At 39.5% G+C, this 17642-nt stretch overlaps 1 protein-coding gene across 1 annotated transcript in view; it reads left to right on the forward strand.

The window, feature by feature from the left end:
• The window catches only part of LOC137187652 (plakophilin-3-like), a 40790-nt gene that overhangs the window by 16666 nt on the left and 6482 nt on the right, over positions 1 to 17642 (forward strand). The window contains exons 4-12 of the mRNA XM_067596719.1: positions 65 to 188; positions 359 to 563; positions 743 to 902; positions 1950 to 2058; positions 5297 to 5461; positions 8573 to 8755; positions 8931 to 9084; positions 11085 to 11280; positions 12024 to 12111. Coding sequence (XP_067452820.1) covers positions 65 to 188; positions 359 to 563; positions 743 to 902; positions 1950 to 2058; positions 5297 to 5461; positions 8573 to 8755; positions 8931 to 9084; positions 11085 to 11280; positions 12024 to 12111 — 1384 coding nt within the window. The remainder of the gene's footprint in view (positions 1 to 64; positions 189 to 358; positions 564 to 742; positions 903 to 1949; positions 2059 to 5296; positions 5462 to 8572; positions 8756 to 8930; positions 9085 to 11084; positions 11281 to 12023; positions 12112 to 17642) is intronic.

The following is a 17642-nucleotide window of genomic DNA, read 5'->3' on the forward strand; positions in this document are numbered from 1 at the left end:
AGGATGTGATACCCAGACAATAAACCCCCAATGTGTGTGTGTGTGTGTGTGTGTGTGTGTGTAGGTTGCAGGGCCTGGACATGCCTACAGCTGTCAGATATCTGTCCGAGCCAGACACTGCCTTGCAAGTTCTGGGAGCTGCATATATACAACACCAGTGTTACCATAGCAACGATGCTAAAAACCAGGTAACTAAGTAACACTTGGTTGTGTGTGTTATATGTATTTATTCATTTTATGTAGTTAGTTTTCTTGTTTACTTGTCATTTATTCACCATCAGCACCTCTTATATGTGTGTATTTACAGTATGATGTGTGTGTTGTTAACCTGAGTCTCTGTCTGTGCGTCTCCTCTCAGGTCCGTGTTCTGCATGGTGTTCCAGCTCTGGTTCAGCTTTTCTCCAGTGACAACCAGGAAGTGCAGCGTTTTGCCACTGGCGCCACACGGAACCTCATCTACGAGAACGTTGACAACAAGGCGGCGCTCATAGATGCCAATGGTGTGAAGCATCTCGTCAGCATCCTGGGCGAACCCGATGATGAGCTTCGAAAGAACATCACTGGTAGTAATAGTCAAGTGACCCAAAAACTAGATAATAGATAGAAGATAATTCAACCCACGATTCAACCACATAATGCAAGTGTTCTTTGTATAGAGTCTATGTGTATTATTTATTACTGGTTTACATTACACAGATACAAATTACAGAATATCAACCTAACACTGCTGTTGTGGCTGCAGGTGTACTGTGGAATCTGTCCTCTAGAGACAACCTGAAGGAGAAGCTGTCCAAAGAAGCTTTATCAGATCTGACAGAGAAAGTACTGATTCCTCTGTGCGGTAGCATCCCACTCAGCCCATCTGAGAGAGATATCTTTTACAACACCACCGGCTGCCTCAGGTAACACTTAAGAGGACCCAGCTTTACCATGTGCCTATTTCTGGTTTTGATGCACATGTTCATGTTATTTATGGGTAGTCAGTGTCATCATACCAAAAGTTTGAATTGTCACAAATGTTAATTTCAAGGTCTAGAATTATTTTGGGATATCAAGGAAAGCCAAAGAAAAGTAACAGTCCACGGCCACCACGCTAGCTGCCCTGTGAGGCTGTAACTCAGGGCCATAGCCAAGATTTTAGAAATACTGAGGTCACCAGTCCAAATTTCCCTGGCAAAATCCCAACCACCAGGGATATGTCTACATAAATCAAACTCTACAGATTTTTTGAGTATTTTTATTGAGTATTTATCTTCTGTACTCTCTTGAAGTTTGTACATGACCTCTGTGCCCTCACTGGTAGCTATGACTCCGCTGTACTGAGGCACAGTGGCACTGTGAATGTAATGGGTGTCAGTATGGCAACATGCTCACAGTCAGATGTTAATATGCTAACATTTGCTAATTAGCACTAAACACAGAAGTACAAATGAGGCTGATGGGAATGTTATTATTTCCTCTGTAGAACAGGAAACAGGACAGAGAGGCTTCAGTGTTTCCTACTGTTTGCATGTAAAGATCAACATCAAACAATAACCTGTTGCACTGAGGCCCTCATGATAATTTAACAGTACTCTCAGGTCATTTATACATATTTCTACTCTGCTTAGTTTTGGTTAAAGAGCAACTTGTTTCACATATAAACAAATTGTAGACACCAGCATCCACACACCAGGAGCCATTGCAAATTTGTAGTGTTACCTCTATACAAACCCATTTAGATTTTTATGGCTTGGTTTTCAGCTGGTAATTTGACAGCGAGCTGAGGGTACTACTAGAGCAACCTAACAGCTTCACAGAGCTTCAAGTGTGTTATAATCATTGAAAGGTCAAAGATTCCTTAAAAAATAAATAAAATGTACCCAAGATAGTTTTATTGCATTACATTCTGCATTAGTGTTGACTGGGTTTGACTCTGTCTGTTTGCTTGTGTTTGTATTTGTGTGTAGGAACTTGAGCTCAGTGAATGAGAGGACGAGACAGAAGATGAGAGAAATGCGAGGCCTGGTGGACTCTTTGGTATCCTACATTCAACAAGAAGACAGGGCAGATGACAAGGTAACTTACATGGAAAGCTCTATCATCAATTGCTACGCCACATTGGCGGGAAACTGGCAGGCCCTTTTAAAACCTCAATAGCCCTGATACCAAAGCTGGAGGTAACAAGACCAAAAGGTGAAAGTTGCATGCACAATGTAAAAGACTCCAGTATCTTTTGCCATTTAGCAAAATAGACGAGTTAAAGCAATGCATTAGAAGCAGGTTGCATTGCTCAGTGGTGTTACCTCAGCTGGCAGCTACACTGGAGCTACACCAGTAGATGAATCACTAGGTAATGTTAGCATGTTAGCCAGTTCAATACTTAATAGATTTATGCTTCATACATTCAGTAGCTCCTTATGAGGTACAGGACCTCTAAGATGTGTCACGTAATGCGCGTCCCATGGCTTGAATATTTGTTCCTCCAACAACAACACCACAGCAATGGCTGCTTAGCACCCACACAGACAATGCAGACAAAAGGGTTCAGCACCACAGCCATAAATGACACATCAGTGACAGAATCTCAGCCTTGCAAAGCCAGTCCACATTCTTCTTCACTCATTGTGGTCTGGCACATTGCAACAGGCGCTGACTTGGAAAAAGAGCTCTGTCAACAGACGACAGACCAAAATGACTTTGCAGACATGTGGATAAACCTTTAACCAACTGGTAAATGATTGACAAACGTGCCGCTTCCTTGCAACATCAACATGAAGCCCACCTGCATCTGACTGGACAGACATGCTGCACTTTCCTTGGTTTTAAGATTGAAAATACATGGTGACTGTTCTGGAAATGTCATATTTGATCTAAACCATCTGCCAAAATCAGATTCTGAATAATCAGATTTTTCACTCTTTATCATAATAACCCACTTGTTAATAGAAAATACATAAATCTGGCAACTCTGCATACAGTAGATCTGGCGGTCACTTCTCATCACTTCTGGCTCCAGAAAATCAAGATGGTGACAGTCAAAATGCCAAACTCGAGGCTTCAAAACAGGAGTCCACAAACCAATGGAAGACATCACGGTGGCTACGTCCATTATTTTTATACAGTCTATGCTTTTCAGCACCATCAGGGGGTTAAAATCTGTGGTTTTGAGTTAAACATTTCAACAACTATGAAAATTAGTAGACCTTCATGTCCCCCTTAGAATGAATTGTAATCACTTAGGTGATCCACTTCTAGCGCCATCATTAGGTCAGAATTTCAACACTTAATAGTTTATGACCAAATAGCTGCAAAAATAATGACATTCCCCTCAGCCTCAGCTGTACTTTGTGTTAAATGTTAATTAGAAAATGTTAGCATGCTAACATGCTAAACTGAGATGGTGAACATGGTAAACTTTATACCTGCTTTACATTAACATGTTACTGTTGCACTGTCATTGTGAGTACATTAACATTTAGCTCAAAGCCCTGCTGTGTCTAAGTACAACCTCACAGAGTTGCTAGCATGGTTGTAGCAAGCCCCCAGGAACAGCACCGTGCTTTGAAGCCAATTTGACAGAAGTGGCAACCTCTGGGGCTGAAAAATGAAGCCAATGCGGAAGTGCCAAAAAATGCAGTTCCTCGAATGGCCACTTGAGGCTGGCTCCAAAAGCGAGTCAATGCTCAACTTTACAGCAGAAATATGTTTATATATATGATGTTTACAGCCTGGCACAAAAAACGGTTTTGGCCTATAGCTAATTTCCCCTTTCATGACAACTGTACAGGTGATTTTTTTTTATAACTCACCCATTTAGAGTTTATTAAGCGGTAAAGTTATGCATATTTAAGGATGTGACTGCTTTGAGTGACAGGTTGCTAGCCGCTAGGTGGCTTGTTTCAGCAACTAGGCTTCATCCGGCCCGCCTCAGCTCCACCTTTTTGCACATTTTGGATTAGCCTGGAGTTAGATGGAGTCAGGCACTGCCAAGATGGCAATGACCAGAGGCACCCACTTTGAGCATCAAAACTGCTTTTCAGAAACCAATTGTTGATGTCATGGTAGCTGGGTCCATATTTTTTAGAGTATGATTTGACATAGTGGCCAAACTGTGTAATTACAAAGTCACATGAGGCTATTGGGCCCAAAAAGACTTTTTCCCATAGACTTACATTGTGAAAGAGGCGTCTGTAAATCAGTGGATACATTTTTTTCAGCATCACAACCCACGCAAAATGAATCATTTCACTATCAGAATTTGATCCATTCAGTCCGAGCACATTTCGAAAGTGTAGAAGAGCCGCACGATTGAATCATTTTATCGCCATTCAAGTTGGCTGGAAGAATGAACAGGGCCCCGCCTCCAATGCTGAATCCAATTCTCTTTATAAATCCATGGATTGGAGACTATTGGGCCGCGTTCAGATCGACATAAGCCCCAGGTGACAAAAACGCAGCCTGCTTGTTCCTTTGCAACATGAAATCTTTTACCTCACATTCGTCTTGTTGTATTATACAAATGGAACAGCTATGCTTTAACTTTGAAAACCAGAAAATGTTGTTAGGGGGCCTTTTCTTGACTACTTATCTTAAACCAATTTTAATTTATATTTGCATATTTACATACATTTTCCATTTATTACCTGTAACAGTTTCAATTGCTCAATGTATTAGTTTATTTTTGGTTCAATGGGAGTATTGATTTTGTGCAGTGGTGTTTCTTGTGTTTGCTAAATTGAAGTCAGGACATTATCCATCATCATGATTAATCATCACCAGCAATATTTCTATGCTAAGGTAACCTGGTTACTTCACATGCTGATTTCATCAAGCTGTTTACATTAACCCTTTCCTATCAAATCTGTATTGCCATGCATCAGACAGTTAGCATCCTTCCCCTCCACTGACTGACTAATAGTGACTTACTCCTGATACTGGAAAATTAAATCAGGATTCCATTACATTAGTAATAGTATTTATTGCATGCTGTCTTGTTTTCTCTCAGTATCCAAATATTGCCATAATTCTGTGTGGGTTTGAGTTTGACAAACCAATAGTGAAAGCAGGGAGATGTTTCTGCACCTCAGTTACCTCTTAAATATTAAAGGACAACAGCCATTTAGATCAGGTTTCATATGATCAGTATGTGAGCTTACCAGCTTGTTTTACCCAGTAATGCTGTTTACATGTGTCAGCCTCCACTCAGGTTAGTTATTTATTACTGCTTTTAATACAAACTCTCCACTTTCTCTCTCTTCTTCTCAAACCTCCATTTGTCTTCCCTCTGTCTCTCTCCCTCTATCTCTCTGTTTAGGGTTTGGAGAATTCGTTGTGCGTGCTGAGGAATCTGTCCTACCAGCTGTACTCAGAGCTTCCTCCTTCAGTTCGACACCGTCTGGAGGGCCCAACCAGAGACTCTGCATCCAGGAACAGCGAGGCTATCGGCTGCTTCACCTTGTATGGCAAAAAACACTCAGAGGTAAAACTCATCATACATATCGCAAATCATTCATCCCAGTAGTGTATATCCACTCTCATCAGCCTTGTGTCCAGCAGCAGCAAGCAGCTATTTTGAGTGTAAAAGGTCTTATAAACCTAAAGTATACTGCCTGAGGCCAATCTCACAGCAAAGAAAGTTGGCAAAGCTCTGAGTCACTGCTATTAAGCTTGTTGCTGTGAGCACACAGTAATTATTGAAGGCAGCTCATGAAGAGGACAATGTTCAGAGAGATTTTAATAAGGATATCAAAGAGAACAGTAGTGAGTGGGCTCAGGATTTTTTTGGCCATGGGATTCGTCTCTCAGGCATTATATATGCTGCCCTATCCTTGTAGTGGAAGTTGGTGGGGCTGTATGCTACCTGTGAGGAAAACTGCAGACATTACTCAGGTCTGAAAAAGTCCCCACCCCCTTTGCATTTTCAGGTAAAAGACATCTGTTTTAATTTACAAATCATTCTCCTAAAAAGATGCTAGAATTGATCATCAACCAATGATAATGCAGTAAAATGCTGCACTCTTTGTATTAAAGATGAAAATAAAATATTACTTACTGAAGTGAAAAGTTCATTTGAAAAAGTAGTTTGAATGTTTTGTCAAACATTTTTTATATAACATAACATTATTTATCATAAAGTATTATAGGTGATATTATGGTTAGTATATTATTATGCAGTACGATTTACGTGTCTGCATGCACTGACATCACCACTAAGAAGACCTGAAGATAGTTTTGTACTGTTAATTTACCCAGTTTGAGTTCAGCAGTAGCCTAAATGTCAAGGATGCAGGTTTGTGACTGGAAGGCCATCTGTTGGATGCTTGAGACCAGCATTATGGACAAACTAGAGTCTATTCATGATGTTGAGGTTGACTTATGTTGACAGAAAATATTGAAAACAGGAAGAGAAAATGCAGCTATCTTTATGGCTGCTTTACTCTTTTCTACTGATTTTATACCCATCTGACTGTTTTGGAGTCCCACACACAAAAACACCATCCATTCCTCCATTTTTTTTTACCTGTTCTGGGTTGCTGGCTCAATAACATACTCATTGTTTAGTATTCAGGAGACCAACTCATTTTGCCGCTGGGTAGCCACTTGTATTGTATACAGGCTGTGCCTATTCAGGTCATATAAGCATCTACCTTATATAAATGATATAGCCATCAACTGCAGCTCACGCAGTCAGATGTATCACCATTATCAGATATTTAGACTTTTCATGTGCATGAGTCATTTTTATACAAGGGATTTATGCTTCCACACAAAATGTTTCACCTGTCGAGCCTCAAAAAGTCAAGCTTTAGGTCAAACTGTTGACATAGAACAGGTCAGGCTTCTCTCAGGTATCTCAGTAAGAGCTGATAGTCTGATAATAAGTGGCCTAGCAGATAGAAACCCTAGAAGTGGCCTCAGGTCCACAGAGGGGATCCGTTTTCAATACAACACATAGAAACCAGCAGATCACATTACTCTTTTCAATAGCAGGCACTGGAGGCTAATGGAGACCCACAGTTACATGTATGTTCACATAGCATCCTTTAGTGTGAGTTGTATGACGTTTTATGACCTCTTTTAGCATGAAATACCCTCGCTTGGAGAAGATCATCAGAAGAGTTACTTGCAGAGCAAACAGCGAGGATTTCTACCCAACCAATAGCTTTCCCTCTGTTCATTCTTTCATCCAACTCTTTGCTCCAAAGAAAGAGATCTTTGACAACTTCTGGTTAGATTGCAATGTGACCTACATGAAAATTCAAAGTTTCCAAAGGATGACACCTAATGACCCCTTGACCTTTTCGGTAAGTGCCACTGGAAGGTCCAAATTCTCCCAAACATTGGTCCAAAAGGAAAAATATCTTCAAAACCAATCACCACATTGCCATGAAATTGGCTGGAGATGTTCATGGTCTCCAGAGGATGAATCATAAAGTTTTGGGTGAAACTTTGATCTGTGGCACCACCATAATGCCAAATTCAGTTTTACAAAAGAAACTTCAACACAGTATATTGGTCAGATTTGCCTTTAGACTTTATGGTCTCTTGTTTCATGGTGGTAAACTGGCTGTGATGACTATTTAATAGACTCGCTTGAGTAGCTACATTTGAGCATAGAGTATGGAAATACAACATGATAAATTAGGAAAACATACATAAAGTCACAAGTTATAAATACTATGCTAATGACAGAGGAATGTTGTAGGATTACTTTGAAATATTATGGTAACATTAGAAATGACATACAAGAATCAAAATATTGTAAAGGAATAGTTTGACATTTTCAGTAATACACTTATTTGCTTTCTTACTGACAGATGCACTCTCATGTCTGTGTGTTAGTTATGAAGATTAGCTTGGCTTAGAGTCCAGGAAGTCACTGCCCTTGGCCAACCAAATGGTCAATGAACTAATGTAAGACTGCAACTTTTCAAATTTGCACTTTAGTTTTTGTACTTTAGACAGAGGCAGGCTAGCTGTTTCCAGTCTTGATGCTAAGCTAACAGTCTCCTGGCTCCAGCTTCATATTTAACAGACAAATATGAGAGTATTATCCATCTTCTTATTAGGAAAAAACAAATAAGCATACTTCCCAAAACTCTTATTTTAAACTCACGGCAGAGTACTAAACCCTATCAGATATGTTCTGTTCCTTTCTTTGTGGGGGGTTTAATGTTTCAGTACTTGTTGATAGTGATTCCCATCCACATATTGCTTTCATTTTTTTTGTGCAGTTCTAAAGAATAATATAACCCAGCTCCTGCTCATGTCATGAAATATATTTGACATAATCAATAACAAATCTTACATTTATACTTGTTATTTTTATGTACAAAGAATTGCAATCTGTTAAGTGAGCAGCTTAAGAAATTAGATACTATGGCAGTGTAGAGGAAACATGTCCTTATTTGTAGGTGATGGAGCGAGTGTTTCTCAGATTTCTGGAGGTAAATTGTGCACATAAATCTCTGTGAGGAGTTTCATGATGCAATACAAAGACATGATCAATGTTATCTTTTTTTTTTCTACTAGTGTCTTTTAATCACTATCCCTCACCCAACCTTTTCTCTCTCTTTTACCTCCTCCACAGCAGCGTAACCAGAATCTGTTCATACTGTCTGAGGTGTCCCGACAGCCTAAAGGGGCTGAGTGGCTGTGGCACCCTAAGGTGGTGATACTGTACAAGCACATTCTGCAAAACAGCAACAGTGGCTCCATCAGCCGTGAGGCTGCCATAGGAGCCCTGCAAAATATCACTGCAGGAGATGCCAGGGTAGGATCACATGCACAACATAGAAATATGAACTATGAATGTGTGTATATTCATATTCTAAAATGTACTATCTCTGTAATTTTTGATTGCTTTGGATTATTCAGTAAGAAAACCAACAGTTACACAATATACAGAATGAGTTCAGGCTCATGTGATCTCTGTCCCTCTCTGTCAGTGGTCGTCAGTGCTGAGTGGTGTGGTGTTGGAGCAGGAGAGGATGCTGCCCATCCTGCTGGATCTGTTAGACACCAATAATGAAATGGAGCTGAGGCCTCTGACCGGCCTGCTGAGAAACCTGGCCAGACATTCCACCAACAAGGACCACATGGGTATGACGCAAATTAGGACTGACAAGAGTCATGATGAAAATGCACTGAATGTATTCTAGTCCTCTCAGAGCTGGACTCTCTGTATTTAACGTATTTAAAGAGGTGTGGTAACACCTGGGATGCTGTTGTGATTTAATTTAAATTAATTGACTAATTTGACTGGTTAGATTTTGGAGTACCTTTCTGCATACATTTGCATGTTAATTGGGAAATTGTGTCTCTAGCACCAAGCATCAAATGCTGTTATCAAATACTGAGTCTTGTTTACTTATTCTGGAATCATATTTTTCTTGATTTAAATTTAGCTAATTTAAGATATTATTAGATATTTATTTAGGCAAAGTTCTTGTACAGCAGCTTGACAACACTTTTAAGATGTTTAGCTTATTTTGTTGAAAATAAATTATTTTAAAAAGTATTGGTATTGGTTCTGGTATCACTTGTATTGAAACCAGCCCTAATTAGTATCCACTGTGTTATGTGATGACAAGTTTTTAAATTTTTTTAACCTTTATGTAACCAGGAGTAAAAGACTCATCAAGATTAAAAATCTCTTTTTCAAGAATGTCCTGTCCAAGACAGGCAGCAGCACAAATAACACGGTTGCAGACATAAAACAAACAAATAACAATTGAAAATGAAAACAAAGAACAAATTCCAGCATTATAAAATATCAAAAAACATTACGCAACATTCAGAGCATCTACAGCCAGATGTGCCTGCTTCCAGGTCATTCAGAATCAAATTAAATGCGTCCAATGAGACCAGCTCCTGAAAATTCAGGTAATTTTGCAACTGATTACAAACTGAGGGAGCAGCACTTAAATGCGCTTCATCCCAGTTCAGTGTGGACTCAAGAGACAGCTAGTAGGAATAAGTCCTGGGAGCCAAGACAATAACTTACCATACTTTTTTGTAGGATGTAGATCCCTAGGTTGGAAGGAAGCAGTCCAAGAATAGCCTTATAAATAATAATGTGTCAGTGGTTAAGGTTACGGACGGACAAGGCAGACCACCCAACCCGAGCATACAAAAGAATAAGGGCTTTGAGATTTGTAATAAATCTCAGTGCTCCATGGTAGACAGTATCGGTTGTGTGGAGGCATTGTGAAGATGCATGCATGTATATAACATCGCCACAGTCCAGCACAGACATAAAGGTAGCAGCAACAAGTCTCCTTTTGGCCTCGAAGGAAAAGCAAGACTTGTTTCTAAAATTAAAATCCAATTTCAACTTCAGTTTTTTTCACCAGTTGCTGAATGTGAGGCTTAAATGAGAGAGAATGATCAATTATAATTCCAAGATACTTGTAATGAGAAACAGACTCAAAATCAGAGCCCTGAAAAGTGATGATAGATTGAAGGTTCAGTGGCTTAGATTTTACATTTGAAAACATAATGAGTTTTGTCAGCATTCAAAACAAGTTTTAAATCACACAGAGTATGTTGCACAGTATTGAAAGCAAGTTGTAGCTGACAAAGAGCCTGGTTTAGTGTGGACGCAGAGCAGTATATCACAGTATCATCGGCATAAAAGAGGAAATTTGTGTTTTGAACAAAACATTTTGATGTGGTTTGTTTAAGACATCTTTGATAGTTATTGCATTGATTAGAGATCAGAGACATTTTATATGTTAAATCATTTTAATTTTATCTTTGTTTTGCATGGCATCCTCATTGTACCATTTGAAATTCACTCTTAGTTCATTTTTTTATAAATTGGAAAATTGGTAGCACAGAGTAGTAGAATTATGTTTTCTAGGAGTTGTGTGTGTCAAGGGTGGTCCTGCAATTTAGTTTTATAATTCCATAAAGTTGAGGTTGAAAAAGGGGTGGATTCAAAAAAAAAAAAAAGGTCTCATTCAGTGCTGCAGAGATTGAGATATTCTGACTTTTATTCCCTAGTATGGACCAAGCTTGAAAAGCAAATTACTGAACAGTCAGAGCATTCACTTACTTTACTAGAACTGAGACATTCGCTCTTATCTTGGTCCTTGCAGCTAAGAGCATGGTGAATGTGTTGGTGTCCAAGCTGCCTAGTGATGGCCATCAGAAAACACCATCCAGCGAGGTGGTGGTTAACATCTGTGGAGCGCTCAATCACCTTGTCACCTGCAGTTCCCTGGCAGCACGTGACATCTCATACTTCAACGGCCTGCCCAAACTGATCGGCATCAAAACATCCCACGATCACAGGTAGGATGAACTTTTACTGTGAAGAAGAATACACATTTTGAATACACAGCCTTGATCTTGTATGCAAATGCCCTCCCTTCCTATCTTTTGTTCACCATTTGTTGAAGAAAATTCACTCAAGTCCTTGTTCAAAGTTTGCTGTGGTGGAAGTGGTTTTATAGCATATAGCAAATGCGGTGAGCTTACTGACACAGAGCTGGTCTGATACAGTAGACTGACCCAGAGCAGAAGAAATGGAACAATTTTATACAGTAAGGATCAAAGCAGTGACCAACAAATGGTCAGGAGGAAGCAGGAAAGAGGATTGTCCCAGATGTCACTTGATTATCAAGTCTCTACCAAAATGTGTATTCTTCTTCAACTGTAATCCTCAACTATTAGAGTAGTACAGTGAGAAAAAAGGAAGCTGGATGATGGCATTATTATTAACACATTACCATGGTTAAATCTATGAAAGCAACCAAAATACTTTCTCTATGCTCATCATTACTGATTTATATTTTCAGTCATACCAAAGCTGTGACCTCTCAGTGACCTTTGTTTCCTGTTCATGGCTTCACTGTGTGTACATATTCTGGAGCTATCACTGCCATCTCCGCTGGCCATTGGCCAGTCTGAAATATAACCTTTAATTTGCAGGTCAAAGTGTTTATCATTGTGTTTTGTCCTCTGGTTTCGCTCTGGCATTTCCTCCTTGTTAATCCTCCTTGTTTCTAACAGTCTGTCACTGTGTCTTGGTTTAGCTCTGGGAGTCTAAAAGCTGCCAGAGCAGCATCAACTGTCCTCTGCAACATGTTCCAGTACAACAAGCTGCACAAAGACTTCAAACTGGTGAGAAACACAACTGCTGATACCCAGAGACATACAAAATATACATTAATCAAAATCATCCAAGTGTTTTACAGCTCCGTCCAAAACTCTAAGTTACTCCAATTTAATCCAAGTCCAATTTCAACAGATTTTAACTAAAACTAACTAGTCAGACTTTACTTCTGTCTGAGCTCTAGTCTTGTCTAAAGAACTCTGATAGCACTTCAAGCATACATGTAGTACTACATATGTCTGGGAAGACCCATGGTGGTTTTGGGTTTAAATATGAATTGGAACAAGTAAACAGCAAGCTAAGTGCAAAATTTGTAAAGCAATCATATTCCTTATGAAGTCAATAAAACGTGTTCTTTTTAAAACCACATTCATGTATTTTTGGCCACTAGGGGCAGCAGATTAAGCTGAAAATACAACTTTGTAATGCTGTCATGGTGAACATGTTAAAAATGGGCTATTTACACATTCAACAGACATGGAGCACCTTTGGTATTCATATGGAGTCTTTGTGTCCACATGACAAATTGAAGTCCAGCATTCACTCTCCTTTTAGCTCTGTTTTGGTGTCCACCAACTTCAGAAAAACTTCTAATCTGAAGTGGACTTTGTGGGTAGAAAACCAAAACAATGAGCTGAGAGATGTTAAAATGGAGCTGCAGAGTTCAGAGAAAATTCTGTGTGGGTTCTTCTCCACGAGTGACACCTTTCTCATTACACATAGTTATTTGATTCATTGCAATATAGAAATATTGAGTAGTGCAGCTTTAACAAAGTCCTCTTTGAACACAAGCCTTGAAAAGAAAGTTTGAATCATTGCTCTTTACAATCAGCAGAATTAAATGTTGTGATAACAAACTTTCCTTCATTTAGAGGTAGTTCTCCTTGCCATAGTGCATCTACAGTGTCCAATCCATGTGACCTCATGCTGCAGGGAATTGTTGGGTGTCAGAAGCAAGTATTTTATCTCCTGCCGACAGTGGATCAACCACTGGAACGAACCAGCCTGTAGAGAGCTGAAGAGTTCCTGTCAGGCAGCAGTAGTAAGGGCTTTTGGCTCTCTCAGTGCCTCTGATACCTTGCACCAGAGACCTGACTGAGGTTTTCTTCTGTACAATGTTTTAAGAGAAGGACTCTTAAGGAGAAGGATTCTTAAACACATCCATCATGTGAACAAGGAGTGTTTGACAGTAACCAGATGGCCTTTGGCTTCAGCCCTAAGTACCAGAGGCAGTCTTTTATTACTGTTTTAACTGATCTCCACAGTGCTCTCACTGTTCTGTCCTGCTACTTCACTGTGTGGGTCTGGCTACACTTTAGTTTAGACTCAAAATCTACTTCACACAAGTCTTCATTAAAATTGTTGCCCCTCAGTGTTAACACTATGGGTCGGGCTTTCAGGACATAAACTTTGTGACAGCTTCAGTGTGATAGTGCTCCTGTTTTTTAATGTTTTTTTCTCCCGTGGTCAATGCTTCCCTTTCACTCGTCCCATTTTCTACAGAGCGGAAGGGTGTGGTAGAGTGTTTTACACATTTATTACAGTCAGTCAGGATATATGAGCAGGAGCTCTCCTGACAGCTGAAACCCAACAGAAATATACAGTGAAGAGGTAATATTGTATATGTCCATGCAGGCAACAGCAACAATAGTCAAGTCAATTTTACTTGTATAGCCCAATATCACAAATCACAAATTTGCCTGAGGGGGCTCTGCAGTCTGTACAGCTATACAACATCCTCTGTCCTTAGACCCTCGATTCGAATAAGGAAAAATGGGCAAAAAAAATGGAAGAAACCTCAGGAAGAGCAACAGAGGAGAAATCCCCCTTACAGGACAGACAGACATGCAATAGGTGTTGTGTGTACAGAATAGAACAAGAAACACAAATAACTGAAATACAGCATCAGCATGGAACAGGATACCAAAAGTATAATGGATTTATAATATATATGAAGATTGTGATGAAGAGGACACCGAGCAGCTTCCAGGTGCCACCAGAACAGAAAAGGACCTGAGCCACGCAACCTCCATCACCATGGAGACCTGGCAGGAGGACAGACTACACATGCACACAGGAGAGACTCTTATCACATCATTCACATACATGGGAGAAGAGACAATAAAAAACATTATTCACACAGAAGAGAGATAAGGACAAAGACATCATTGAGAGAGAGAGACATGAGCTGAGGCTGAACTTGCGCAAGATGGAGAAAAACAGATCCAAAGGGAAATTGCACTGACAGCCAGGGAAGCAGAGCAGTTCCAGTTTGGGTGCTGGTCCAGCAAGAGATGCCTGAGAGACAAGAGAGGATAAGAGGAGAAAGTAGGGAGAGAGCGGGAGAGAAGAGAGAGGGGCACACAGCTCAGACGGTCATGTGCTTGTGGAACAAACAAACAGAAGGTTAGAGAGATGTAATGGTTGTCAGAACAGTTACAATAATCAATAATGTCGTTGGCAGGACAGTACCTAGTAAATTCATTAAGACAGAAACCGACCTGCCATGCAGTACAAGGTCAAGAAGTAATCAATTAAAGGCAAATAATTGTAGGTTAAGGCAAAACATGAATATTAAATTTAGATTTAAAGGACTCAACAGACTCAGATTGTCAGCAGGGAGGTTATTCCATAAGAACAGGCCCGATAGGAAAAGGCCCTACTGCCTGCTGACTTCTTTTTAACTTTGGCTACAGTCAGGAGCCCTGCATTTTAAGAGTGGAGAGCTCGAGATGGAATATAAGGTTTAAGGAGATCAGTAGCAATGGAAATTTATTCAATATCAACTAGAATCATATCAACTAGATATAAGTTTGCCAAGAGGTGCAATATAAAGAGAGAAAGCAAAGGGCCAAGTAAGGAGCCCTGAGGTACTCCATATTTAACATCAGAGAATTTAGATGTAGTATTATCATATACACACTGTGTTCTTTTCAGATAAGCAGGACTTAAGCCAAGAGAGAGCTAGACCAGTGACCAAAATTACAATTTATTCTGTCTAATAGTATACAGTGATCAATGGTGTCAAAGGCTGCACTGAGATCCAGTGATAGAAGCACACAGGTGGAATCTGAATCTATAGCAAGTAGAAAATCATTTGCCACTCCGATTAGAGCAGTTTCAATGGAGTGACAGACCCTGAAAGCCAATCGAAAAGGTTCATATAGATAATTTTCTTTTATATGGGTCAAAAGTTGTTGAGACACAACTTTCTCTAGTACTTTAGAAAAGAATGGAAGATTAGAGTCTGGTTGATACTTATTAAGAGACCCTGGATCGAAGTACAGTTTCTTAAGTAGAGGTTTAACCAGAGCCATCTTAAAATGCCAGTTGTAAATGATAAATTAACAAAATCTAGCATTGTTGGTCCAAGAAAAGGCCAGAGGTCTTTGAAAAGTTCAGCTGGTAAACGGTCAAGTAGGCAAGTAGTTGGTTTAGAAACTGACATGAGCTTAGTCAATGTTTCAGGAGACAATAATCACTTTTGTATTAATAATATAATAATCACGTTTTGTTTTTGGAAAAATGTGTTCATTCGGATCTGTTTCTTATGCTTTTTGGGAGGGTCTTGGAATTCCAGTGGGTGCAGAGCTTTTGTTCTAAAACCAAAGTGCAGGCTGACGGTCTTTCTCATAAAGCAGGATTACTGCTCACAAAAGGGGGGTCCATGTATTACTCAACATGGTTTTCCGGCAGCTTCATTAGTTCTGCTTTGTGAAACAGCCCTCTGAATGTGAGCTGTAAGACAGACAAATAGGCCAAGCATAAGTTAAATTATCTGAATCACAGTCATATTTAAAGGCCAAGTATGCTCACAAGGAATTACAAGGGACCATAGTGATAGGTGATTCCTCAGTATGCTTACATGTAGTGCCAAAACAAACTTATAAAACAGGGTTGAGTGATATGGCAAAACATTTAATCAGGAAAATTATTTGTCAGATTAATTGAAATTGGTATATATGATGTCATATATTAAAGTACATATTAATAATACAGGTTTGTTGTGGGGATATCCTGTTCCAGTGGGAAGCTTTAATTACCTGTTTGAGAGTGTTAGTACTTCCTCTATATATGCTTTTATGGATGATGGCGATGCTTCTGGGAATAAACTTAGTTTGTGATATTTTCCATCATTATTGGCACAGGGTTTAGTTAAGAGTATACGTACACCACCATTTGTTTTACGTCGGCCTAGCCATGTTTGGGACTTTCAGATCACTTTCTGGCCAAACTGGGCTTTAAGTAGTAGTATTTGCAAGCTATAAGTCGACTAACCAAGCTGTGCCAATATGGGAAAGTGTCCTGTCTATTCCTAAAAGACTGCTATATGATTGGTTAGAAATAGGTCAGTTTCTGTGATGTAATTAATTGTTAGGATATTGTCAAACAATGTAACCTATCGACAGTATAACGGAAGTTCCGAATTTTCTTATCAGTGATATTTTCTGTTGTCATCAGTGTTAATATTGTTTATGTCTCCCAGCCCTAATACAGAAGGATTCCAATAATCAGTAAAAATGTATATAAAGTAATATAAAACAGAAATAAAGACACTGAAACATGCAGTGGCTATGCAGTATACAAGTCATGTGACTTCTATACCGGCTGCTAGTTTGGTTGGTTACTGCATGTGCAAGTAGATCAAGGATGCAAAGAATGTTAAAATGTGTGTGTGAATTTAGAAAGGTAGAATAATTGAAATATAGAGGTGGCTGTATGTACAAAGTAAAGCCTGTAATGTGTCACTTGTGTGTACAGTAAGCAGACGGACTGATAATTTTTTCACTTGCCCTGATTTTCCGTCGTAGTGTTCTTGTGCAGTGGCCGTGGCTGCAACGAGGAGACTCAGTGATTGCTGTGAATAATAGTATCAGCAGTGCCTGTGCCAGGGTGAACTTCCTCAGCTGCTGCAGGAAGTACATCCTCTGCTAGATCTATGTTGGTTTCTTACTCAAGGTCTTAGGATTGTAGTTCCCAGACACTTGAGTCCATTTTTAAGTTTGATGATGGGGGAGTATCAGAGTTGAGGGACTCAGCTCCAGGTTGTTGTGACTGCACCACAAAGCCTTTTGCTTAACCTCCCCTCTGTATACTGTGCCACAAAGCTAAAAGCAGGAACTGACTTGACATCTGTTTACCAGATAAAACATTAATATTAGCCATGAAAGTAGCATTAAACATTTTCAGTAGCTACAAACAAGAATGAAAAAAACAAAGCCAAGCCGCAGTAACTGTTCTCTGGCTTCTTTATCTATGAGCTCTACTGCTTGCCATCTGACTTTTTGCTTAGAAAGACACAGCTAAAGCAAGAGACAGTGTTGCTGACTTAGCAACTCTGTCGCTAGATTTAAATATTTTTCAGACCCCTTTAGTGTCTTTTTTTCAAAAGTGGACCAATCATCAGCCAGACAGAGATGTGAATGAGCTGTGAAAGTGTGTACCTAACGAACAATCATTGATCCTCATTGTTTTTATTCTAAATGATTTAACTTTACTAAGTTTGATTTTCTTTTGTCAAAACAGAGTTAACAATAGT

Source organism: Thunnus thynnus, chromosome 1 (assembly GCF_963924715.1).
Source record: "Thunnus thynnus chromosome 1, fThuThy2.1, whole genome shotgun sequence".
NCBI classification, from domain to species: domain Eukaryota; kingdom Metazoa; phylum Chordata; class Actinopteri; order Scombriformes; family Scombridae; genus Thunnus; species Thunnus thynnus.